We start from the raw sequence: 27,241 nt of genomic DNA, 5'->3' as shown, positions 1-27,241 counted from the left end.
TTGACATTAATGTGTTACCCTGGGCAATTTTAATGTTTTTTACACCACATATGGAATTACACTTATCGTTGAATTTCATTGCATACAAATAAAATCTAGGATGCATATTTCTAATTAGAAATTCTCCATCATTCTCATTTATTGTCCAGCAAAATTTGATGTTGAAACGCAAAGAATCATTCACAATTTTTGAAAAGACTCAGCTCTTGTTTTTCAGTTGCCTTTCAGTGTTCTGACGATTTAAACCAATGGATTGTTGCTATGTTGAAATGCTTTCAGTATCATATAAAGTCTTATGAAAGATTTATGAGGCCAAAATCTCCATTTACTTCTTACTAAACAGGCCCTCTTTGTGTTTATTCTGTAGAGAATAGTGATAGGTTTGTTTTTGAACATGGACACAATTTAATTTTACTTCATGCACAAAACATAAAGCATATATTAATTAATTTACCAGGGACAGTGCCCATTTGTCAACATTTTAGTTTCCACCTTAATGTCAATGTGCCAGAGTTAGCTAAATAGCGTTTTTTCATCTGTAGTCACTACATAACCTTCAGCAAGCACAGTACAACACAATACGGTAAAATACACAAAAACAATCCATAACCAGATATGTAAAGATACACAATCAATACAAGAGCCTATTTCAAAATTCAAATTCAAGGCCAAAAGCCAACATTATGTCCCATGCTTATTACCTAGTTTTAGGTAAACATGCAACCCAACCACTACGCACAAAAAAATAAAAGAGCAAAGTGCAGAGTAACCTCAAAAAGAAAGATAAACGATTACGTCACCACCCATTAAACGGCCGTTTGGGAGGAGCTATCTCATAACAGTAAAAGCCTTTTTAGATTAAAAAAGATTCAGCGTCGGCAATAATAGCAATCTTTTTTTTTAAATAATATTATCTTTAATTTGGGGCGACGGACACTTCAGACAATCAAAAAGGCAGCAGAATGAGCAACTAAAATCCGCCACAATATGTCTGCATGTCCCTGTTTTGTGTCATTTTAGTGTTCACTCCTTCTTCTTCATCATCTGCGTCTTTTCAGTCGTCGTCTGAATCTGCTACAAACTGAGACGCGCCAGCTACACCACAACAACAACAACATATGTGCGTAAAAAAAAATCTCCACAACAATGTAAACAATGGTTTAACGAACATATTTCGTCTACACTTTGAACCACCGCTCTCTGCTCAGCTGGTAGAAGAAGATGAGCCTTTTCTCCTCGCTTGAGGAGGCTTCGCTGCTGTGTGGGGGTTACATCCTGTTTCCTGTGTTTGTAAACTAGACGGGCTGGAAAACGTCGGGCGAGTGGACCTGAAAGGTAGATAAATATCTCTTCGTCTTTCTCCAAAGTGCTGTGAAGATTTCTACGGTGCATTCAATGATCTGCTATTTAACGCGTAAACATGCATGCTCGTTCGGAGATTGCAGCAAAGGCGATTTGCCTAATATTACAGCGTCAATGTTGAGCTGCTAGCTCGCTAACAGAACGTTAGCTTAATCATCGGGAGGGGGAGGCACTCGACGGCCATCACGAACGTCTTTATCGCTCAATCTTGCCTTGAACCAGTTGAGCTTTTGTCTTCTAGTAGAACCCTAGTGAAACGATTCATTGGTCAAGTCGGCGAGATAGATAATCTCGTAAAGCGATTTTATCAAAAACGATGACCAGGTGGGCTTAAAAATGTTCCGATTAACGTTACTAACATTGCGGTGGGCGAGGGCGCCAGCGAGTAGCTAGTGTTAGCTGATGTTAGCTGATGTTAGCTAGCTAGCGTTAGCTGATGCTATCCAGCTAGCTTGTTCAGCATCAGTAAACTAACATTAGATCTGTAGTATTTCGAAGGCCAGCTCAGTCACATAGTTATTATTTCAAAGCACCATTATATTATAGTTATGCATGACTTATGCTGGCAACCAACACAACAGCTAGTGAAATGAAACTAACGATAAACGGCGCGGCCTTCAACTCTTTTTAATTAGCGTTAGCCAATGTTAGCGTTACGCTTGCTGCCTATTTTCTTAGCAACGTTAGATAGCTAACAACGAGAGCGATTAAGAAACGTTATATATCTTTCTCCATCTGGCCCTCGGTAAACGACACGATGACACACAAGCATTAAAGTTAAATGTGACCACAGTTGAAGAAAATAACAAACGGAGCCTAAACGTAACGTTAAATCCTCGAAACGCCATCACAAAATAAAGCGGTGTTTCTTTGAGTAAAATAATGGCCTCCTCTCAACATGCCTGTTAAAAACCCCCACCAGATTAGCTCGGGTGACTATATATAGTTAACGTTGTAGTTTACATCCAAGTTACTAAATATTCGCATTTATATTCCCCGTTCACAGTTGATGTAGAATTACAACCACTCTCACGTTAGATATTTTACGTAGGCTTATGCTCTCGAAATGTGTGAAACAAAAGTTTTGCTTCCAAAAGTTGCACCTAAAAGAAGACCAGGTGAAGCATGTATTTTTGTTATCAGGAATGAGGGCTCTTCTCCGACTTTCATTAAAACATCAGGAACAGACTCAAAGCAGTTGGTAGATTATAACTGCTGCTTTGTTTTGTAGTTTTTCCACACTTTGCGTTAGTTCACTATTCTTTGCCATTTGATTGGGTTTACTTTAAAAGATGTGTTGTTCTAACTTAAATATTATAAAGACATGTCTTTGTCCTACATAAACCATAATCCCAGTGCACTCATAATTCAATACATTGAAAATCAATTGAGACATTTGTATCCCACATGTGTTATTATACATTGGTGGAGTTAAAGGTTTCATCTTATGGCGAGGAAGAGAATGGGAGCTCATGAACCCTCTTACAACATGACTAGTAGTAGAAGCATACTAATGTCAATCTAACCATTTTTAGTTTTTATCTGATTGACACTGGTCAGTTTAGAACTTCTTCAGCCGTTTGCTTTTCTATATGTTGAATTTGATGTTTGTTCTGCATTTAGGAACGTTTTGTCTGATATACAAATATTTTGAGAAATTGATATGGCGTAATTTAACTATTTTGCCATTCTAGAAGATCTCAAATTTAAGAATGTTTGTTTTGTCATCAATTAAACTCAAACATGGTGTTAATCTGTAGTTTGCTTGGCTGTGCTGTAGATATTTTTTCTTCAGATTATTCCCTTCTAAGTTTCTGTGCAGTACCTTCTTGTCTTTACGTTTCATCCTGTTTCCCTTAAGTCATACTAACTAGGCTACTTACTTTAAACTGAGAAAATGCAGGTGCACTTTGTGGTTGAATTGACAGCTTGCAGTTTACTGCTAGTTGTAGTGTTTGGAGTCTGAATCTTAACTGGCTCCAGGTTTATAAAGAGAAATGTGCTTTTGTGCTTGATTTACTGAAAGTAAAGTCTAATCCCATCTGCTTCAGTGGTCATGTATTCAGCAAGAGACGGGTAAAGTTTTTACAACAGGTGACTTGGGCCACCACTTATTGGTGAGCCATTTGTATCACTCTGCAAAAAAATTGTATCCAACTTGGAGGTTTGTCTTACACAAGGATGTATTAAGAGTAATAATAATAATAGCAGCGCAAAACTGGACTGTTTATGTCTCCGGTAGCAGTTATAATTTGAGAAGGCTCAGGTGACTTAAAATTTCCCCGCCGTTAAATGTGATGAACATCAGCGTGGCTTTTTCCCATACCTTTATTATTTTGTTCATGCCTATCACCCAGCTACTAATTAGGTAGGGCTTTCAGTTGTAATCCCAACCACAACTTGGTTATGGGCAAATTATTTTATTATTCAGAAGCAAATAATTGTGGGAGTCCGTCAGTTGCTTACCATGGTCAATGAAGGCAGCTCCAAAAAAGAAAAACTTAGCTACACAATATATATGCAGTATTATTAATCACTAACTAATTACTTTGAACAGTAACCAAGTAAAATCTACTAGTATTTGTGTTTATGTTTTGTGACGTTTACATGCCATTGAGGAAAGTTGCCATCATAACTTAACTTAAAGGAGTATTTAAGGAGAAAGACAGCGAGTGATGCTGTTGTCATTTAATGCTTGTCTGTTTCATCCACATCCTCCTCTTCCTCAGTTTTAATGCTAGATGAGTGAGGTGGGTGTGGCTTCCCACCAGCCCGACCATCCTGACTGACGGATCTCTGGATGACCTTGTCCCCACCCCTGTCCCTGCGCTCACATACACCACAGCAATGTCACATCTGCCCAGCAGCTCAGTCCGCGACCATATGAAATGGGTTTGTTTTAAGAACACCAAAGTGGTTACTAATAACTTTCCTCACAGTCTTGTGTCACTCCGGATGTTGTCGTTGATGACTAGCTTGGCAAATGCCATGTGATGGGCAATATTGTCTAAGATGCAGATACTTTCAAATTGTTTTTTAAATGTTTGATATAGACGGTAAACTGTTGCTCTTCATCCTTTTTCTTCGCAGGCAGGGCTGCTTGGCTGCGAGGCTGTCCTCTCCAGCATGGCTCTGATGCAGGCCAGTTCCATGGCTGCTCCTCCCAAAAAAATGATGGCCCCCCTTGGCCATGGACCACCACAGAGAGAGGGACCTGACCGCGCTCCCCAGGGCCATATGATCCTTCCATCTGGAATGAGCTGTCCACCCCTGGTTAGGACCCACTTCGGAAATGTAGAGTGGAAATTGGGCAGTTATATGCTCTGCTTTTAATATTGTAAAAAATGTAAACTTGTTGTGAAGTTGAATGTTTTAGTGTGGATGCACTTTACCTCTAAATGCAGTCATGATGATTTGTTGTATTTCAAAACAATCCCCAGTTCTACTTAGAAGTGTTCAACTCAAGAATTGCAATGTGAATGTATGTCATACCTGCTTTTTAGGACACAAACATATTGACATAATGACCACCAGGCTAACCACAAGGACACGGAGTTTGAGAAGCGCCACGTATCCTATTGGCCTCAAACCTTTTACAAACTGTTTACTTGTTTAATTCTTGTAAATTAAGATTCTTCCATCAGAAATTGTTTTGAATTGTGTTCTTATTAAAATCAAGATGCAACATTTACAAAACGCACAACGCTGGTTTTCTTCCACTGGCCATGGCAAAAAAATGCACCTAATGGAGGTTCACATTTATTACTTAATGTTAGTCATGTTAAGATATTCTGTTTTTAGTTTTTAAAGGTTATAGATCTGAAATCAGGAAATAATTGACCGTTTTTTGCCTCTGTAGCTTATCCGGAAGGAAGGTGAATTCCAAGCTCCCCGCCTGCTGGACGAGAAGGAGATGAGGGCCAACGAGGACATGCAGCAGAAAAAAAAGAATAGGAAATCAGTAACGCCCTGCAAAGTGAGAGAACAAGAAGGACGGGGGGGGAAGGTCAGTGGCTGTGGTGGCTAAATAGGGAAGGGTCTAGGTAGTGGATTTTTATTTTCCTCACTACAGCCATTAGCTGTTTGCACACATTTTCGTCAAAGCCTTTAACTTTATCCAAGTGCGCCTCACTTGGAGCTTTCATGTGTGCACATTTTGTTTGTGTGGGGGTGGGGGGAGGAGTTCAGGGAAGATGAGGAGGGGGTGGAGGATCTCTAGAGAGGAAAGAGGGGGAGGGGAGCAGAGTGAAGCGGAGCACAATAACTGCAGTTGTGTGCATAACGGTGGGGGGGGGGGCAGTAACATGAGGGCATTAGGCCATTAGAAGGGATTGCGAGGTATTTGTCGATTCAAAAACCTAAAAACTTTTTTCTTTCCTGTTCATACTAAATATAAATGGGACTTTAGAGAGAATAAACCAGGAAAATTAGGATTTTGTGAGCAAAGGCTTTAGGGTGTTATAGAAATCAATGGCCTTACAGTTACTAAAACACAGGAGTTTTAGATTTCCATCAAGTTCTGACCAGTTGTGGGTGGGAATGTGATTTTTATGTTACCTGTGTGTGTGTGCGTGTGGTAAAATGCACTGTAACTGTTTGTATTATCAGTGCACTGTTAAACAAATGTTGATCCATTATTCTTATTATCCTCAATAGGGGACAGGTGGAGATGAGAATGGTCCGTCATCCAAAGTACAGAAAAACTTTATTTGTGATCACTGTTATGGAGCATTTAGGAGCGGATACCACCTGAAGAGACATATCCTCATTCATACAGGTAATGCTTGGAACAACTCAAGTTTACAGTTAAGCAGCCAAAACGGCTTTACATGAATCATTTGTTGAAAGAGGCCCTGAAAGTCTGAGTTAATCTAAGAGTGTGCAGCAACTGTAAGGTTTTGCAATGGCCTGCTTAAATGTTTGGTGATAGTTTTTCTGCCTCACAGCTAATTGGTGGTGGTATCTGTGGGGACTTTGACTAAAACTGGTGCTCTTCGGTTTAGGGGAGAAGCCGTATGCTTGTGCCGTATGTGACATGAGGTTTATTCAGCGTTACCACCTGGAGAGACACAGCCTCATTCACACGGGTATGCGTCCTTTAACCGTACCCATATTACATAAATTGGACTACATCTGTAGTCTGTCACTTGAATCAATGGACAGATGCTCAGGGTTCATTTTGTCTGTGGACAGTAATTTCCAACAAAGCCACTCCCCCCCCCCCCCCAAAAAAGAAAATCTGTTGACCCCAAAATATGAAGCACAATATTGTCTTAAAAAGTATTGGTCCACCATCAGCAGGACAAATCTGCACAGAAGGCAATGTAACACAGTGCGGTCCAGTAGTCCTAAGTCCACTATCAAAAATTGTTGTTTTAACATTTATGATATAATGTATGACTTTTTTTCCTTTTTTGAATGTTTATCTATAATCGTAGCTTTCATTTTGACTGGCATTAGTTGCAGAAATATATTATTTTAGCACAATTCTAGAGATGTAGGAGGCACGTTCCTACTTTTCTCCAGAGTGCTAAGTGGGGTTGAGCTCTGGTGTCAGTGGAGGGAGAAATTAGTGACCTCTCTTGTGACCATCATAATCTCTTATTGCAAATTTAGACTGTTTTCCACTGTGGTACTTTGACTTAGTTTGCCGTGACTTGCTTTTGTTGTTAAATCATTTTAACGAGTCAAATAGGAGGTTGGTTTAGATTTGTGTTAGTGCAAATGTTGCTGGGTCCTGCAGAGATGTCAGCGTGATACACTGGTAGCAAGAGTAACTACCCCCAGGCTAATAATCCTGCATGCTCTGCCGTCCAGCAGTTGCTGCATGCTCTATCACCACCTACAACACGTCACAATGCACTATTGGGCAGTGCTAGAACACAGCTGGTCATGTACACAACAAAGCAGTACACATCTGACCACTCGCGCCGTTTGACCATCTGACAAGCACTCGCGTTGAAACATACCGACCGCTTTATTCTTAAAGAAACCCACTCGGCTCCACATTACTGGTTTCAAAATAAAACAACATTCAAACAATGTTAATATAGACATGTTAAAGGTAAAACTCCACGATAAAGCCGTGTTAGTTTTTATCTTATTCCCTGTCGAAACACCAAAATAACTCTATGTAATAATAATAATTGTGCTACTGATTGCATGTTCAGAGTTGCGTTACTTTCTGTCTGCATTTCTTGGATTGAAAAACATTGATTTGCATCAGTACTAAACAACATGTTTTTAAGGCGACTGAGAAAAACAAATATCAATTATATTGCAAAAATGATAACAAAAGTGTAAATGAGACTTTTTGATAGTGGACTTTAAAGTGGACTCAAACTTGTGGACCCCGTGTGAAAGCCTCAAAGCACAGCCCACTAAAACCATGATTTATTTGTTTTATTTATTTCTGTATTCAATTATTACTTTTGTCAATGAAAATATCTGCATGGACATCAAAGGACTATGTTCTTGATTTTGTATACAAAATGAAAATTGAGAACCTAAGTTGAAACCATATCTATGCATAGTGTCAATATTTGCGTTGCACTTTTTCACACAACATTCTTTGTTTTCCATTGTTTAAGAAGTATGCACTGTGGGTAAGTCAACTTCCAACCTACTTGTTTTTCCAAGTCAGAGACTACTGCCCAGTATTCACCAAAAGAAATGGACCAATAGTTGACTAATATTACCCAACTTAGCTTACTTTATATTTCTTTAGTCATTTTATTTCAGTATTCTATTAGCTTTGAGTAAGCAGTTGCTCTTAATGGCAGCACTGTATCTATTATCTGTATCTGTTTTCGACATAATACATTTTGTGATTTTCTTTTCCACATTGTCACTTATTTAATAGAGTGAATAGCTGATAATTGTATGCTCTGTGTGTGTAGGGGTGAAGCCGTACGCTTGTTCCATGTGTGACATGAGGTTTTTCCAGCGTTACCACCTGGAGAGACACAGACTCACTCATACGGGTATGCGTCCATTTACCGTACCCAGTTCAAGTTAAGAAACTTTTATTTGATCCGGTAGTCTTGTTGAGATCAATATTTCTTATTCAAGAGGAGGCGTAAGAACAAAAGCATGCACAGTCTGAACAACCATTCAACCGCACTACATGTATACCAACAGTGACCTCTTCATTTTGGACTGATCGATGATTTTATTAAGTGCAACAGAATGTTTAAACAGTGCTGTAGTATTAGATTTCGCTTACCATAAAAGATTATTCGTTACCCCATATTAAGGGAGTTGACTTATTAAAAACATCAGTCGTACACTTAAATATATGCAAAATAGTAACGGCAACACTGAAATACCAAAGAAATAGTAATACATATACAGTTTAATGCAATCTAATATTAAAGAAATGATATAGATATACATTTTCTGTTGAATTGGGTGGACAAAATATAGAAACATCTTTTTGCAATCTTAATACTACAGGGTTGAATAATCTAATACAAAGACTGACTTGTTATTGATAATATCTGGGCCATTTATTGTAATGCCCGGTATGAATAGATGTAAATAAACACCTAACATTGATTACGTGGACCCCTCAAGGTGTGTTATCCCTCTTGTACCATTGCTGCTCAACAAAATTTATCAAAAAGTTTTTCAATGTTATTTTTATTCTCTGACGATATTGTTACCGGTGCTTTACCGTGATATTAAACTAGCTGTTTAAGACATTAGTTCTACACATTCTGTGTATACTGTCACGTATTATTAATGGATGTGTCCAGCATAGTCAGAATATTTTAGGGAAGTGACATGGTGCCATAGAGATGGGGTTGATTGGTCACAGGATATCTAGGACTAAAATGTCATTTAGCAGACGCACACACTTTTTCAGGTGACTATCTCACTCAGGAATTTGTAAAAATCTGGTTGTGAATGACTTTGCTAGAATTTAAAGTTAATGTCTTCCCATGAGTATCAGTTTGTGCTAATACCCTCCTGCTTGATCCAGCCATGAAGGAGCTTATTAACGTGGCCATGGTATACTATGGGTATAGTCCTTTGATGTCCACACCTATTCTAAATGCAAATTAATGGCTGTGCAACTTGTGTGTCTTAGCTGTAATTGCTTTTGTCTTTTTAAATGAACATTTAGATTCTATAGTTGCACAGTTTGTGGAGGAGATCAGATTGTAAGCTTTATTGAGCGTTGAGGCAGATCATCCCTTTAGAAGCACACTTCAAAGCAACACACACTGCCACGCCACCATAACATCCAATTAATGTGCGCTATATAAACCAAATTCAGCTTTCAGTAAGTTCGATAAACATGCTCACCACAATGCTACGGCATGTCGAAGTGTGCTGCCATGTGTGCTTCAGCTGGCCCGTGTGATCCCCGTCTCAGACGTGTCTTTGCTATCCTGCAGCTCATTTGAATGTCTTGTTTTAAACTTGCTTGGCTTATATCCTGTTGCTGCTTTTTGTTATGCGATGTACTCCAGATTATTTGAAAAATGCTCCCCCGTAACAGAACACTAATTAGAAGTAAAACGGATCATCCCGTCGCATGACGCTTAATTGGAATGTGTAATGTGTGCCGGGTCCTCGTGATGTAATGCCTGTGAATGATGCTTCCCTTTGATGCTTAAGGAACGTCTTAGCTAATGTGTTGATACTTTGTGTATGTAGGGGTGAAGCCGTACGCTTGCTCCATGTGTGACATGAGATTCTTCCAACGTTACCATCTGGCAAGACACAGCCTCACTCATACTGGTATGCGTCCGCTTAACGTAGCTCATTAGGAAGTGGTGTTTTAGAAGTGCCTTTACTCATTGCCGTGGGTGCAGAGATTTAGGGTGTCTAAATTGACTTTTAAATATTCACATATTCAGAATCACGAAGATGTATTAAGATGGTAAAATATGAAGTTAGCTCTTGGTATAAATGCATACATACATAGTTGGGCACCTAAATGTACACTACTTGAGCTTTTCCCCTGCTGAATACTCTACTTAGTTCTGCACAATCATGTCTTCATTACTTCAAATTCATAAAGATTTCTTCTTTCTCATGATCACAGTACACTAAACAATGGTTTGCAAAACCAGCATTTGTTTCTCAGGCTGAGGATACAATGTGTAGAAGCAACAGTAGTGTCATTCTAAGGGAAGAGTTGATGGTTATGTGTTGTTTTCTGTTTCTAGCTCATATTTATATACTTTTTATGTGTGTAGGGGTGAAGCCGTACGCTTGCTCCATGTGTGACATGAGATTTTTCCAACGCTACCACTTGGCAAGACACAGCCTCACTCACACGGGTATGCGTTCGCCCTTCTTTGCTCCATTAGAGCCCAAATAGCCAGTTTACTGAAGTTCATCTGTTCTTTGTTTATAGAATGACTTGAGTCTGTTCCCTGAAATATTCACAAGCATCAAACTGTTTTAACTATACGGGCATGCTGGAGGAGTACATTTCAGTTTTTGCATCACTCCCTTACGGCTTTATTTTCCAAGTTAACTCCATTGGTGCTTTTTTGTAGTAGGGCTGGGCGATAATTAAGTTTGATGAGATATCGTCTTCAATGGAATCTTATAGTGATAAGAATCGGATATCAAGATATTTTGATACACAATTACATTGTCTTAACTCATAATAACGAGCACATACCAACTCAAATTTATCAGACTATCTGATCAAACTAAAAAACGTTAAATCAAAATACTTCCTTAATGTGATTTTAACAGTCAGTGTATATATCTGAAAATATTTTATTTTATTTTGGAAACACTTGAAACTGTTATGTTCATATTGCTCACAAGTTCTGAATTAAATGAGTAAATACTCGGTACTTTTCATTTGTCAAGTATTTCATTGACACAGGACTAAAATAGGCTTTACCCTGTAGTTCTACCATCTAGACTATTTATTTATTGAACTAACAGAACACATGCTAAATCGTGATGTACATCGTTAGCGAGATATGTCGCGGTAGAAGAGGTTGTCCATATCGCCCAGCCCTGTGCTGCAGCGCCTGTACAATACAACTTGACTTGTGTTCAGTCTCCTTTTGAATTTGCAGTGCATGTCTGCATTGAAACGCTGCACTGAGTTTAAGCAAAAAAAGACATCTTGATTGAGGTCCCTCCTTCACGCATGTTGACAGATTAGAAAATGTTAGCCGAACGCATTTAGTGCTGCATCATACTGGTGCCACTGCTTTTGGCATGTCTGGATAGATGATATAAGTGAGTCCTGTTCAGTTCATTGTGCTGTTTTTACAAAATACTTTTGCTCTGTGTGTGCAGGGGTGAAGCCATATGCTTGCTCCATGTGTGATATGAGATTTTTCCAGAGATACCACCTGGCAAGACACACTCTCACCCATACGGGTACAAGTTTCTATTCATCCCTCTCACTTGACAGTATGGCGGCTTGTAGAATATTCGCTCTCGTGTGCACACAATTACAATTTGCTGTCACTTGTTTCCATTGCATTTCTAACTGCTTTTAGGGTTGACGTGACACATTTTATGTGTGTGTGTGTGTGTGTGTGTGTGTGTGTGTGTGTGTGTGTGTGTGTGTGTGTGTGTGTGTGTGTGTGTGTGTGTGTGTATAGAGACTAGTTGAGACCTTGTAATGACATAACACGTGACTAGTGTATGTGAGATGACATATTTTGTGTACATGGTTCATGAGAACACTCTTCTAAAGTTTGGTACTGTATGCGTTTAGGGGTGAAGCCGTACGCTTGCTCCATGTGTGACATGAGGTTCTTCCAGCGTTACCATTTGGCAAGACACAGCCTCACTCATACTGGTATGCTTGAATTATTTGTTCTCCTTTCACTGTGACACCTTTCATACAAACAACCTACACATGATTTTTTTTTATTATTACTAAGTCCCTCTATATAAAATACCATAATCATGCCATTGTTGATAAATGAATTTCCCCCTTCTAAAAAAAAATGTTTAATAGAAGTTTTAGGCTTTGTTGGAAAACTGTCCACGAAAAAAGTGACTCTCTCTGTCAGTTACCTTGTTTTGTGATTGACACTGTAATGGTACTATTGCATGTGAATGGTTGAGTACTATGTTACATATCCAATGAAAGGCACATTACACTAAAAAGCATTTTTAAATGCAGGCATCAATGATCCGAAATGACAAGCAAAAGAGGCTTTGTTTCTCAGGATTAAATCCGGCAAATGCAAGACTGTCTGACCTGACTAGATAGTGCATCTTGAACACGGGGTAACTTGAAAAAGCTTCATCATCAACAAGTTTGTTTGCAGGATGACTGAATATTACTCAAGCGGGTCCAAACTGCAACGTGTAAGCCCCGGGTCTCCCCAGTTGATGATGCACCTTAACTCTTGATGTCTGCAGGCTCTTAGACTTGTTTTTGTGTAATGTCTCTCACAGAATGTTATGTGATAAAGTATTCAGTAGTGAACCACCTGAAAGCATTTCTTTATGTCCTTTTTAAAAAAAAAATCTTGGTGTTCATGAACTTCATCAGTGCATTGAAATGCATCTAACGTTCTTGTGCTTTGTTTAGGTGTGAAACCTTATGCTTGTACCATGTGTGACATGAGGTTTATACAACGTTACCAGCTGGAGAGACACAGTCTTACTCATACGGGTACGTCCTCATTTTCTACACCTTCACCCTCTCTCTCCCTGACTTTGGTCATGCATGTGCCCCACATTAATGTTTACATGGCTGCTTCAAACTCGAGTTTGCATTGCTTTCTGTCTCTTTATTACCACGTGCTAACGTTTCATGCAGCATCTACACAGAGCTTTAAAAGCAACTGCCTAACAAAACCTCTTCCCATACTTTACATATGAAATGACATGATGACCATGAAGCACAAATGCAAACAGTCTTTGCTCTCTATTTCTGAAAACTGGTGATTGTGTTCAGCTTTTAGATTTCTGCAAGACAAAATATAATTGACATTGCTGACAGGTTTCCTTTTTAGACTTTCTTTGTGTTTGAGTCAGCTCAGTGATAACTAGTAATTCTACTTAAACACGATACAGCTGTCCAAAAGCACTTGAAATATTGTATTTCATGAAGTGTTTTGTAGCACAACCATGAATCTTAATATTTTTACTTGCATAGTTAAAAAAACAACAACAACCAGATTACCATAAATACATGAAATGGCTGAGACTTGACTGCACTTTAAGATCCCGTTTCTCTATTTGGATACACGTCAAAGACTAGTTTTGTGATTGAAGTTAAGTAGAAAGTTTGAACAGTTTGAAAATGTTCACATTTGTTAATGCACATTAAAGCTCCAAAAAGATTATCACGTAGAATAAAAATGTAAAAGACTTTTCCCGTATAACGGCTCCAGGCCTGTGACTCCCTACAGCCGATCAATTCTATATTTTTGTATTTGTGCAGCGAGAGATGAACATAAACCAGCTTTGCTGTAGCTCCTGTTTATACATGACTCATTGATTCCTGGAGTCTTGTTAATCTTTCAACAGTTCTGGGAATGATCATCGGTTGTATATTACGGTAATGTGTCCCGGCGGGAGAATAGACCTGAAGGAGTAAAACACTGACTGTGTATTCCTGTAAAAACAAATGACATGCAAATTCATATTTGACTGCTCTCACAGCCGTGTCATTCTGTCATTTCACATTCAAAGTAATGAGGAGAAAATAACATGCACTCTCTTATGAATAGTTACGTGTCATTGTTTGTCTTATTTAAAAGCTTTTATGTAAGGATGTTACTTGTGCTATTTTGTCAGTTAAAATTTGAAGATAAAGCGGAGTTTGTTTTTACTGAAATCAGAAGCTAAGTGTTGTATGATGGATTTCAGAGCAGTTATTATTAACATACTGTAACACCGTTTCAAGCTAAATGACTAGAGTTGCTCTGCAAACGAATGTCTAATCTTAATGTGTTGTGCATAGTTGTTTACCAACTGCCTAAAATTGTCTAACCTCTGCGATCAGCGTTACAAAAACTCAAGTATTTGCGTTAACAAATGGATTTTAGAAATCTGAATGTGAAATGTTGAAATGATATGAAATCAAGCACGTATTGGCATCGTGTGAAAAACCTGCTATTGTGTTTTGGTTTCGCCTCTATTATCTGGTCATTTCGTATGTTTTTTTTTTTTTTTTTTTTTTTTTGTCGGTTTAAAAATAAGTAAATTTAGCTTTCTACACAGGATATTTCCATTTTGGCGTCAGACTTTTATCAGTTAAAAGTAACTTGGATCAGATGTGAAAACGACATTTCCAATCCGAATAACCGATTTCTGAAGCATGCTGGAATCTCCAGAGTAAACAAAGTGCTGATGAGTGCAACCAAACTTTACTAAGCAATTAGTAAAGTTGATTGTTGATCATTTTTGGCAGTTGAGTGTTTGATGCTAAAGTTGGTACTTTGTGTGTGTAGGGGTGAAGCCGTACGCTTGCACCATGTGTGACAAGAGGTTTTTTCAGCGCTACCACCTGGCGAGACACAGCCTCACTCATATGGGTATGCGTCAGCAACTCTTAACCCAGTCACAAGATTAGGATGCTGCAACACCTGTGTGCTTGATTTAGTCTTTTTTTTTTTTATATAAATATATATATATATATATATATATATATATATATATATAAAAAAAATAATAATAATAATCTGTATTTATACACACATTTTTCAAGTGTAATATGAAATCATCTCATGTGTTGTGTAGGTGGATTTTAGATCCCCTCTGGGAATTTTGTAATTTGAAACAAGCATCTAATCATCATATTGTACTTTTTTTTTTTTTTTTTTTTTTTTTTTTTTTTGTCAGTAATTTTAGGGAATGACATTGGTTATTAACCACCGATATCAATTTAGTCCAGATTGGTTCTCTTAAGTTATAAAATAGGACTATATATTTATTTTTCCCTTGTGGCAGAGACGCAACAATAATTCTCTTGATGCTCTGCGTTTAGGAGTGAAACCTTATGCTTGCACCATGTGTGACATGAAGTTTTTTCAGCGTTACCACCTGGCGAGACACAGCCTCACTCATACGGGTATGGGTCCGCGCACCGTACCCATGACATCCTGCTAGAAATCAGTGTGGACATTTAATTTAGCTAGTTCACTTCAGACAGACGCCTGTTACGCTCAGCCAACATGTCAATATGAAGAATGAAGTTTTCCTAGTCTGTTAATGTCAGGTATATTTGATGTTGGTAGCTACAACACTGCAAAATGAATACAAGTATTGTGAAGAAAATATTTAGAAAACGTGTTGTGTTTTTGCATGAATTGGCATTTGTGTGGTTAATAACCAATAGCGTTTATTTCAATTTCTGAATTAAAAAAATGCAAATTGGGGCAAAGTAATATAATATTGCTACTTTACATTTAGGTGTGAAACCTTATGCTTGCACCATGTGTGACAAGAGGTTTTTTCAGCGCTACCACCTGGCGAGACACAGCCTCACTCATATGGGTATGCGTCCGCACACCGTACCCATGTCACTGAGATCAGACTAGTTACATTATGTTAGAGTCAGCCATCTACGATAGCTATCAGTCCTCTTAAATACTGTCTCAACCCTACTTCATGGGTGTAAATGTAACATTAAATCAAGTCTTAATGTTTAAAGAAATACAGGACTGCAACATCATCAGCTCATGTGATGTGTTAAGTTGTGGATTTGAGAATTGGTTCGTACAGTTTGATGTATCTTTTTATTGGATTTGGAGGATTAACAGTGGTTAACAACCCATCAATTCTGAAAGGATATTTGAAGTATATTGCTTATTGATGGATTGTGAACACAAAAACATACAAAGTCTGAAAATAATACCATAATGCTCTGCGTTTAGGTGTGAAACCTTTTGCTTGCACCATGTGTGACATGAGGTTTGTTCAGCGTTACCACCTGGCGAGACACAGCCTCACTCATACGGGTATGCGTCAGTGCACCTGCCCTCCTCACATTGTGTAGGCCATCATTACATCGTCTTTATTGTGCTAAAATCAGCAGTGCAGACACTATCAACACAAGATGGTTTTTAGAGGTAGCCGATATAGTAGCCGTCTTCAACTTCATTGAAAATTGTCTAAACAGGCCGTATACGCACACATTTGGCCCCAACTTATGCTTTTAAAACTCTACTGCCTTTTTTCGTCACCTCAGCTCTTAGAAATATTTTTTTCAGAAACTGACGTTACTTGATCAGCTCTTTTTTTTTTAACAGGCACGATCACTAGGGATTAAATGTATATTGCTTAAATGTGTATGTTTTGACATTGAAATGTGCTTTTAAAGACACTGATAAATAAAATACTGATTCATTATCGGCATGATTTAGATCCCACTTTAGTCAGTACACTACTAACATGAGGTACACACAAGTAAAGGCATTAACTAGCTGTAATTGCCATTCTTTAGAATATAATTGGCAGAGTGAAAATCGTTTTGATTGGTGATGTAGCTAAAATGATCAGTTGTGTAGTTGTCTTTGTTGACAACTAAGTGTTACATGAAGGGAAATCTAGTTCAATCTTTTTGTTTTTTGCATGAATTGGCAAATGTGTGGTTAATAACCAATAGCTCAGGTATTTAATTCATAAAGAATGGAAACTGAGGTAAAGTAATATATTGCTACTTTGCATTTAGGTGTGAAACCTTATGCTTGCACCATGTGTGACAAGAGGTTTTTTCAGCGCTACCACCTGACAAGACACAGCCTCACTCATTTGGGTATGCGTCCGCACACCGTACCCATGTCACTGAGATCAGACTAGTTACATTATATACATATATGTGTGTGTATATATGTACATTATGTCTCAGGCAATTCTTATTATTCTGTAAAAGTAACTAGTTGTACATTTTGACTACATTATGTGTGTAAATGCAACATTAAAGCAAGTCTCCACATGTAAATAAAGACAGGACTTTGACATCAGCTCATGTGATGTGTTAAGTTGTGGATTTTAAACTTGATCGACACAGTTTGATGTATTTCTAATTGGATTTGGAGAAAAGGCAAAAAAAACATGCATTATTTTTTTTAAGCAAAATTTCACATAGCAAATGAAAAGTGGTTTAACAACCCATCAATTGTGAATAGATGTTTACGGTACTGATTGATGGATTGTGAAACAGAAGTCAAGAGTTCTGTAAATAATGTATTGATGATCTGCATTTAGGTGTGAAACCTTTTGCTTGCACCATGTGTGACATGAGGTTTGTTCAGCGTTACCACCTGGCGAGACACAGCCTCACTCATACGGGTATGGGTCCGTGCACCTACCCTCCTCACATGCTATAGATCACCATTCTATCTGTACAGTGCTGATAACAGGGACACCTTGTGTGGTTATAGTAACAGTCAGATGTGTTTTTCCTGTAGGTGAGAAGACATTTCAATTTAGTAGTATTTAATCTCTTGTTTTCTATACTTGAAACTAGGTTAAATTATTTAGTAAAAAAAATGAATGTTGCCCTCCAGAATTGTTGGTGGATAGTGTGAATCTCTTGTGCGTTACACTCTCCTGGTGAAGCTGGATTCATTATCTTGGTTTCGAAAAAAATCCCGCTTAAACCACGTTTTTGAGAATAAGATCCACCTTGCAGGTTGAAAGGTCGCCTCAGTCGGCGTGTTCCTGCTAGCTTCAGCGAGCCGGGAAAATGCTGCAAACATTAGCAATAGCTTGTAAGTGTTGCCTGACTTCCTGTCTGCGGCATTGCCTCCCTTGACTTGGGACACGCCATGTTGCATATTGAGATCACAAATAGTCCCAAATCAGTGACAATTGAGAGAACAGGATCACATGTTGACACCAGGTGTAAATGGGGCCCACGTGTCACAGAAGTAACCCGCCTCCCCTTAAACTTCATAATATATGATATAAGATATTGATTCATACTCGATCTGTTAGGACAGATTCAGTTGATTGTTGAGCGATCCTGCCGGCCTTCTTCATGGTTTACCAGCCGTATCAGTTCATTTGTACTATGTATACCAGTAATACTGGAGGGCAAATCAAGAACTGTAATGTGGATGCAATGGGTTAAGTATGTTTTAGTTGGGATTTAATGTCAACTATTCTGACTCCACTTACACATATATGAATTCTGATTCTTAAGTCCTCGTTGCAAGAAATCAAAGAAAGAATAAAAAAAGATGTTGAAAGTAATAACCACCTTTTGAGGACATTTGGGCTGATATTGTCATTTAGATAGATTTTTATAGACATTATATAATTACAGGCATTTAGATATTATATATTATTTTGTCAAGCAAACAGAAATACAACAGCTCTAAATGTTGCTCTCTAAAGTCGATAAGCATAACTGAAAAGCACTAAACTCAATCATTTCCCAGTCGTTCCTTACAATATCTTCATGCTTCTACATTATTTTGAGAGAGAGAAAAATAGTTTAACCTTAGAAGTAGATGATGGCTTTAGGAAACTTAATATCCAGTAATAACTCGTCCAGATTCAAACCCAAATTGTTCTGCTAATTATTTATGTATTTTTCATATAAATAGCCACAATAGATCAAAGGTGAGAGGATGCTGAAATAGTTGCAGTGTCAAGTCAGGATGTTACTGATGTTTATTCAGACAAAACATACAGTGAGTAAATGTTACGACAGGTTTAACTCCACATTATGTTCATGTCTGACCCAACTCTACTCCCAGTGAAACGTAAGGTCTTAGCTGCATGTCTGAACATTTCAACACATTTTCTTCAAAAAGGAAATGCACTTTGCATTACATAGAAAGAAATGATGAGCTGTTATCTCTGTCAGTGTTTCAGTCCTAGTGCTAGCTTGAAAGTTGTATGTCTTGCACTTTGTGGGTGACAGGGCTAATACATTGCTCTGTGTGTGTGTGTAGGGGTGAAGCCGTATGCTTGTTCCATGTGTGACATGAGGTTTATTCAGCGTAACCACCTGGAGAGACACAGCCTCACTCATACGGGTATGCGTTCCTTTACCCGTCCCCTTATCCCTGAGACCGGCTTTGGTGCTTCCAACAGAGGGGGGGGGGGGGGTCACAACAAACTCGAGTTTGGATTGTCAAGTCATTTGATGGGATGTTGAACCAGCCTCAAAATCCTTGCTGCGTAGATCTGGGCCATGAAAACAACGAAATTCCACTCTGATCTACACATAATGAGTTGATGACGAGGCCTTTTTTAGACTATATACATTTCTCAGATGCTGGAACTACAAATGTTGAAATGAACTGTTTGTCAGTGTTGGAAATATAGTTTTGTAAATAGAGATTAGTAAGTGAAGATTGCACGCAGTTTTGTTGGTACGGGACGCTAAAACTGATTCATTGACTGTGTATTTGTGTGCTCTTTCAGGAGAGAAGCCGTTTGCTTGTGACATGTGTGATATGAGGTTTATCCAGCGCTACCACCTTGAGAGACACAAGCGTGTCCATAGTGGGGAGAAGCCTTACCAGTGTGAGCGGTGCCAGCAGGTATGCACGGATGTAAACAAAGTGCTACTGTGTTCATGTATTGTTAAATTCATTCACTGTGTTTGCATTTGGATGTGTAAGATTAACAATATGAAGACTGATTTCGTGACGTTTTGAAATCCACTTGTTTGTTTTCTTGGGTCTTTTAACTGAATTATTATAACCAGAATGAAATATAACTTAAGTCCAATTTTTGTGTGTTTTTGAAGAACTTTTCACGGACAGACCGGCTGTTGCGACATCGGCGGTTGTGCCAGGGTCGCGGCGTAGCCAAAGTCGAGAACCAGCCATGCTGCGAACCCCGCCCGTACGCCCAGGAACCCCCGCCCGCACCCCCGACCTGGAGCCCCCTGCACCCCCCTCCAGGCCGACTGGCGGTCTGACATTCCACCTTCCCTCCGCCCACAATACCGCCAGAGATGGGACAAGCCACAGGGTTTCTTTTCCTCAGCGCGGTGCCGAGTGACGCCACACTCTAGCACCGACTGATCTTGCAGCTCCACTCTTGGGATTTACTAATGACGGAGTGACAGTTGTGTTTTTTGTTTTGTTGACTTTTTACTGTGTTTCCTTTTACTCCCCCTGTTTTTTTTAAAGACGAGACTTTTCTGTGATGAACAGTTGTCCTGTTTTGTACTTAATCTATTTGATTTTTTTGCAACAAAAAAAAGAAAAAAAAAGTTTTTATTGTTGTTCAAATATATCTGCATTCGGTGGTACTCGGGGGGGAGGGGCTGTGGGTATTGTTAATCCGGACGTGTTTGCAACGAAATGGGATGAAGTGGTGAGGAAAAGTATTTGAGCTTCTTTCTAATTTTTTCACGTGGCTCATTTTGACTTAAAAAGTTCGTCACTTAGGTCAGAATTCATCAAACTGAACTTTCCTTCCGGGTAAAGCAAGGAACCCACTTTAACATCTTGCGTAGACCAGATGGTGCTTGCCGTTGTCGCTAAGATAGTGCTAAGCATTAAGACATGTCACCCAAAGCAGTGTTTGGTCTAATCATGATTTCAACAATAGTATTTACCTGAATTCATCAACACATGAGGTACAGTTTTAATGATTACTTTGTGTAAATAATTGAAAATGCTTATTATTTCACTAATGGACTTAAGTGTTGAATTTTTTCTGTTCACAAAATGGGCCAAAAACAACCCGATCATTAGAAATTGTTTCAAATATGGTCTTTTCTCACCGTTTCAGAGAAATCCTGAGGAAACCTGACTAACTTTAAGTGTTTATTTAAAAAAAACAAAAAAAAAAAAACGGTAATATCAAACATTGCTTCATAACTGTAAACCTGGACATTGAAGAAGTGGAGGAAGAGAGAGAGCCGGCAGTGGACTGTGCTCTGTGTCAGACATGAAGGCTCTCGTGCTCTGTGGTGTGTGTGTGTGTGTGTGTGTGTGTGTGTGTGACGTGCTGATGACTCAGGTAAAGGCACCGGACGGCGGCCTCGGCAAGTCGTCCTCCCACCCTTGCCGAGAGTCACGCCGTAGTAAGTTCAGCTGTGTGTGTATATACGGTGTATATGCAGAGATCTCCAGTACTTCACAGAACAGCGTCTCGACTGGCTCTGCCCATGGACTCTGGTCTGAAACAGCACAGGTTGGCCTCTTGAAGTCCCATCATGTCTGTACAGTTACTCTCATTGTGAGATTAGTGGGGGATACAAAATATTGTGGCCTTAGTGTGTTTTTTTTTCTTTTCATTTGCCTTTTTTCTCAACCGTTTATTATTGTGGATCGATGTATTTACTAAGACGAGGAAGCCTTTCATCATCATCGTATGTTTTGTTTTTTATCCTAAAGCTGTCCTGGTTACAGAATGTTGACGGCTTCAGTGGCGCTAAAACAAACTAACGTGTTCTCCAGACGAGGGAGAGGTTGTCTTTTGATGATGAATATTTTGGGTCATTGTTACTGATTTCAGTGTAACACAGTATGTAATCCTGAAGCAGCCCCCCCCCCCCCCCCCATTGAGTCTGTCAGCAGTGCTCCATTGTTTCCCACTGCAGTGCTTTGGCTGGTCGCACACCAGAGCAGACTCTACTACACACTAATGATTGCCTTTTTTATCCAAATATTATGTGGTTGGTGTGTAATAATGGACGTCTGACATGTCATTGGGTTTAGCCTTAAGTAAGTGCGGATACACAAATAATCATTGTAGTACTAAATGATGTAACGAAGGATTTCCTTTACCTATGACGAGCTGTGGTCGTGCTGTGTAGAGGTCTATGACGGTCCGACAGCAGAGAGACTGTTGATCACGGCCATTGTGCTGCCTGTTGAAAAAGTTTCTCAAACTTGATCCTTTCTGCCAACTGGTGCCCAAACTTTTCTGTTTACGCCAGAAATGTCAGCGCTAGGTGGGAGGATTAGTCTGCTAGTCTGAACATACACGGACCCATCAAGACATCAGCAAGTAACCAAAACCATCACCGTGGATTTTAGGGGAAAAGAGGGTTTTAATTTAGTTTAAAGTTCCAGATAGGATTCAGTGAATGCCGATGGAATCTCAGTGCGTTATCTGGTCTCTGATTTCTAAGATGAACAGATATTTGTGTTGGATACAAGAAGCCGATTACGGCGTTATGTGATATTTTACCGAAAGTATTATTGGGAGGATTTTTTATTATTTTTTTTTAAATGGTCCATTGATATCAAGGCAAAGTTGTAATTGTGTAAAGAGGATTCAGTTTAAAGTTTTTAAGTTAAACCCAGTGGCAGCAAAGGGGCCAAGTTTGAGAAATGCTTTAATCTGCTCTGCAAACACTTTTCCAGATGTGTGGAGGGGATACTGCTGGTGCGAGCACATACTACAACGGCTGAAGGGCAATACAGTATATAGTTGACATCACTTGTTAATACCTTTTTGACTTATTGTTTTTAGTAATATCAATCTCATTGTTAAACTGCAATAGAATCCTTCAGTCTCAGATCGTTTGTAAGATTGAGGTTTAATTTTCCCGACCGATCCGAGGATTTCTTTGTCTGAGAAGTTCTCATCACATTTTGATGATTGTTTCAATGACCTTTTTTATTCTGATGAACTTGTAAACACTGGAGTGACGGGGAAAAAAAAGACAAAAAAAAAATATTTTTCCTTCAGACTGTACTAGGTTTTAGGTTTTAGACTAAGCCTATTTCTCCTCAACGTGACACAGAAGGTGGACAGAACAATTTGGATCAGTACAGTTGAGAGCCCGGTATGTTTGGTAATTTTGACATTAGAGACGGTAGTACCTCAAGAAAATGTTTTCTTTCTTATACGAAGTCCCTGGTATTTGTAGTAAATTATATTGATAATGGTATTAGATGAACAACAGCATAACAGTAGCTATCACAGATTAGTTGTTTTCTTTTATTAGTCTTGCATGCAGAGTTATGGTCCTCAGTTAAGATAGGATCTTGATATTGATTATTTTGTGTAGGAAAATGAGTGCATAAGAATAACTTCCTAAAAAAATATTACAATGATTATTGTAAAATGGGCTAACTAATATGTACCCTTGTGATCCAATTAGTTTCAACTATATGAAAATCAGAGGAGAGGCTTCTTATTATGCTGAAATAAAAGAATTTGTAAAGGACTTCTTGTATGCTGACTGGCTGTGTTGACATAACGGTAAATATAAAGTGGGGTTAGCTGGGTGAGAGGCAAATCGGGAGAGGTACGTTTTTGGGGCCTTTTTTTTGGACTACATTAGTCATTTAGCAGACGCTTTTATCCAAAGCGACTTACAATTCAGGTTCTATCACATTCATACACCGTAGGCACAGCTACGGGAGCAATGTTTGGGGTCTTGCTCATGGACACATCGACATGCGACTACCGGAGCCGGGGGTCGAACCGCTGATCTTCTGATTGAGCCCCTGCTCTCCACTTAGCCCCAGTCGCCCCTGGATGGTGGGTGGGGGGGGACTGGTGCTTCCGCGTGCATAGTGCGGGTAATCTCTCCTGAATTTGTTTACAGAACGTTAAAGACTGGGATGAGGAACTCTGGTGTGTTTTCTGTCTTTCTTTCTCATCAGTTAATGTTATGCTATGATTCCACAAACAGTAGGTGGCGGTATGTAATTACAGTTTGTTAGCGATCCGCCATTAAACAGACAGAAGAAGAATAATAATAGCGAGGAGGAGGAAGAATACGAATACGGAGGAGAAGAAGAAAACAAATTAATAATAATAATAACTGGGGTCTTGCTTTTTACGCTTACAATTCAAAATGTCAGATGACAATACATCTGTAAACGACACGGTCGAGCTCGCTGGTGGAGATGGAGAGATTAAAGAGCCTTTGTGTGAATCGGAGCAGGGGCTTAAACCTGCGACGACACCGGAGGACAACAAGACTCCCTCCTCCAGATTTCTGCAGGTTGAACTGGAGCTGAGCGCCCACCTCCGTCGGCTCACCTTCAGCGAGCCGGTCCGGTACATCTACAACCCGCTGGAGTACGCATGGGACACCCACCGCTGCTACGTGGAGAAGTTCTGTCAGGGCGGACAAACGATCCTGTTTTTAGGGATGAATCCAGGACCCTTCGGCATGGCACAGACCGGGGTGAGCGCAGCATTCAGATACCATTCTCTCTCGTTTCTTATGTGCGCACCATCCACAGGGGCCAGGGTAACTCGGCTGTAATGCACGGTGGCCTAATGCGGAAGCGAACCCAAACAACAAGCTTTATTTTCTGCGAGCTGCTTGCATGAACAGACGCGCGTTTTCCTTTTGGTCCGAGTATTTTATCACAACCCAACCACAAAATGCACCTCCAAAGATCAACTGCAATTAAGGGCCTAAATTAAGGCAGGAGGATGCTGCATTATTACCTGTTTTGAATAATTATCCTGTGTTAATTAACATGTTCCTACATGATTTTGCATGCTTTATTACTTAAATACCCAGTTTGAGCTATATTTTCCCAGTTTTCCATGCCAGATGTCGGTCTGCCAGTTGCTCTTATTAAAAGTTTCTGACTTGTTTAAATCGATGTAATTTACTGCAATAAATGTGTCTTATAATGTGTTAAGTTATCTGAAATGATCTGCGTTTCTTGGCACAGGTCCCCTTTGGTGAAGTAAGGTCAGTTGTGGATTGGCTGAAGATCACAGGGGAGGTCGGTCATCCTCCTGACGAGCACCCAAAGCGGCGGATCACCGGACTGGCCTGCACTCAGAAGGAAGTGAGCGGAGCACGTTTCTGGGGCTTCTTCCAGAAGTTGTGTGGTGAACCAGAACCGTTCTTCAAGCACTGCTTCGTGCACAATCTATGCCCGCTCATTTTCATCGGTGCCAGTGGGAAGAATTTAACCCCCCCTGAGCTGCCAGCAGGTGAACGAGAGGCCCTCCTCGCCCTGTGTGACACTGCACTGTGCCAGGCGGTGGAGGCACTGGGCATCACCATGGTCATCGGGGTTGGAAGGGTGGCAGAGCAGCGGGCGCGGCGAGCTCTGTCAGCCGCAGGTGTCAACGTGCAGGTCGAGGGCATCATGCATCCGTCACCCAGGAACCCGCAAGCCAATAAGGGCTGGGAAGAAGTTGCCAAAGCCAAGCTGGCCAAACTTGGTGTCTTGTCGTTGCTGAGCAACATGTGAGCTAGTCGACCTTCTCTGATTTTAATAGCAGCATGGAGAGAATCAGTGACTGTGTGATTTGATCAATGGGTCCATGTACTACTAAAGTACAGACTCGCATTTCTCCTCGCAGCTCAGTGTGTGTCTGAGCTGCTCTATGGAGTACTCGTAATACACTAAGGCCTTCCACGTCTGCCGTCACAGCTGCTGTAAACATCTCTTTAGCAACATTTTCTTCCTCTTCAAAGATCCGTTCTTTTTGAGATGGCTTTTCTTTATGCGTTCGTGCACCAGGCTGCCTAAACACTAATGTTAGTATCAGCTGCTCTGATATATTATCAAGTTTATAGTCAGATTGTAAGATCAGGGTGTTGCTAACAATTCAGAGTTGCTGACGAGTAACTGCATTAATTAAACCTCTGAATGTTATAGTTTGGGGGGAAAGCCCGAAACCAAAGTAAACAATTGTCATTATAACTTTTCTTCCTCCAAAAAGGGATCCATAAAGAAATAGTTCTCAGGAAGAAAAGCACTGTAGCTTTTGAATGGTGACATTACAGAGACATCTATTTGTCAACATACAGTTAAGTATTGTTCATGCAATATATATTTTTAATTATCATTTTATTTGTTGATGTTTACACTCAGATTTTATCCACAATTTGAACAATTCTGTGTATTTCTGGGATCAGCCATCTTGCAGTTCAAATAAACAACAATAATGAAATATGAATTTGCCTTTCTCTTTTTTTTTTTTGCATTTTCTGCCTCTGGTCCTTCAACGATGAAGGCTTACTAACTGCTAAGGCTGATATTTGCTGTGAAAAGGTGAAGACAAAATGAGTGGGTAACTTTGAAAGTTGCTTCATTGGCAGCCATTGTCTGCCTGCAACTGAAAGCAGCAACTTAAATCACATTTTCCACCAAATGCAGCAGAGTTTTCCCTGGTATTCTGAGAGGCTGATACTTACTTTTGACCATGTGATCCCACAAAAGCACCGACACCACTATGCACTTTCTTAATGTGGGTTTGTGCTGAAACTACACTGCCATCAAGTGGGAGACCAAGATTATTACGCAATCACAGACAGCTTGAGAATAAAAACCACACAGAATATTATACGTGTAGTCTGTATCCAAATGGCTGATTAGTTTCACACACAACGCTGTTGAAAACCTCACGAAGCTTAACTTTGCTTCAGTATTTTCAGAGCAAGAAAATGCAGGAAATGTCCACGTCGCAAATGAATCACACATTCAAGAATTTGTCTCCTATTGTGGATGCCTGTTGTTTGACTAGCTTTATATGCCTTTGACTGATTCCAGGAGAGTGGGCTCACAGAAGTTGTTATGAAGAGAAATGTTTATCCTTTTCTCACCCCCTCCACTGCCACTACTGAGAATGGCAATGAGCAATAACTACCAGCAGCAGATCCTGTATCCTGTAACCCTGTCCTAGAATGGGAGTTGAAGTCCACATCACCGCTTTGCCTTGTGAGGAGCCGTGTACTCGTGAACTGCATCTCCCATGAGTCTCCCAGCATCACTCTTTTTACTTGGGGGGCCCCACATGGTTCAGGAGATGTTGGGAAACTCTTGCACCAGACAGGATTGCTCATCACTATATATCTACAGATTGATCCACAGCTCTATTCTTCATCAAGTAGCAGACAAGACATCACATTCGTTTCTCAGCAGAATAAGGTAAGACAACATTCACGACACAAAGTTGATTCATTTGTAAATCCAATCATAACTATCAAATGTGATTAGAACGACATGAATACTTAGGTATAGCAGACAGAACTTATAAGACTGTTAACAAAAGGCAAGATGTATCTGAA

At 39.6% G+C, this 27,241-nt stretch overlaps 2 protein-coding genes across 19 annotated transcripts; both read left to right on the top strand.

Annotated features, from left to right (window-relative positions):
* Positions 1-810: 810 nt before the first annotated feature.
* On the top strand, positions 811-23,413 carry znf740a (zinc finger protein 740a). 18 transcript variants are annotated; one of them, XM_031844404.1, is made up of 21 exons: positions 812-1,335; positions 4,092-4,254; positions 4,453-4,635; positions 5,222-5,368; positions 6,019-6,139; positions 6,366-6,449; positions 8,262-8,345; positions 10,027-10,110; positions 10,572-10,655; positions 11,644-11,727; positions 12,071-12,154; positions 12,899-12,982; positions 14,769-14,852; positions 15,305-15,388; positions 15,730-15,813; positions 16,194-16,277; positions 16,991-17,074; positions 17,527-17,610; positions 19,224-19,307; positions 19,699-19,817; positions 20,027-23,413. In XM_031844404.1, the coding sequence occupies exons 2-21, from the start codon at positions 4,210-4,212 to the stop codon at positions 20,198-20,200; spliced, it is 1,965 nt and encodes a 654-aa protein (XP_031700264.1). In that variant the 5' UTR covers positions 812-1,335; positions 4,092-4,209; the 3' UTR covers positions 20,201-23,413. The 18 variants fall into 18 exon arrangements, with proteins under 18 accessions (XP_031700325.1, XP_031700373.1, XP_031700388.1 ...); XM_031844395.1 differs by having other exon boundaries at positions 4,453-4,656; XM_031844412.1 differs by having other exon boundaries at positions 813-1,335; positions 4,453-4,656; positions 5,222-5,338.
* A 174-nt stretch (positions 23,414-23,587) lies between these two features.
* On the top strand, positions 23,588-26,130 carry LOC116381969 (single-strand selective monofunctional uracil DNA glycosylase). The gene is made up of 2 exons (XM_031844558.1): positions 23,588-24,385; positions 24,888-26,130. The coding sequence occupies exons 1-2, from the start codon at positions 24,050-24,052 to the stop codon at positions 25,416-25,418; spliced, it is 867 nt and encodes a 288-aa protein (XP_031700418.1). The 5' UTR covers positions 23,588-24,049; the 3' UTR covers positions 25,419-26,130.
* The last annotated feature ends 1,111 nt before the right edge of the window (positions 26,131-27,241 follow it).

The sequence above is a fragment of the Anarrhichthys ocellatus genome, unplaced genomic scaffold (assembly GCF_004355925.1).
Source record: "Anarrhichthys ocellatus isolate YVR2014 unplaced genomic scaffold, GSC_Weel_1.0 scaffold1, whole genome shotgun sequence".
In the NCBI taxonomy this organism is placed as follows: domain Eukaryota; kingdom Metazoa; phylum Chordata; class Actinopteri; order Perciformes; family Anarhichadidae; genus Anarrhichthys; species Anarrhichthys ocellatus.
The sequence above is the reverse complement of the archived record's forward strand: the minus strand, read 5'-3'. Positions and strand labels throughout refer to the sequence as shown.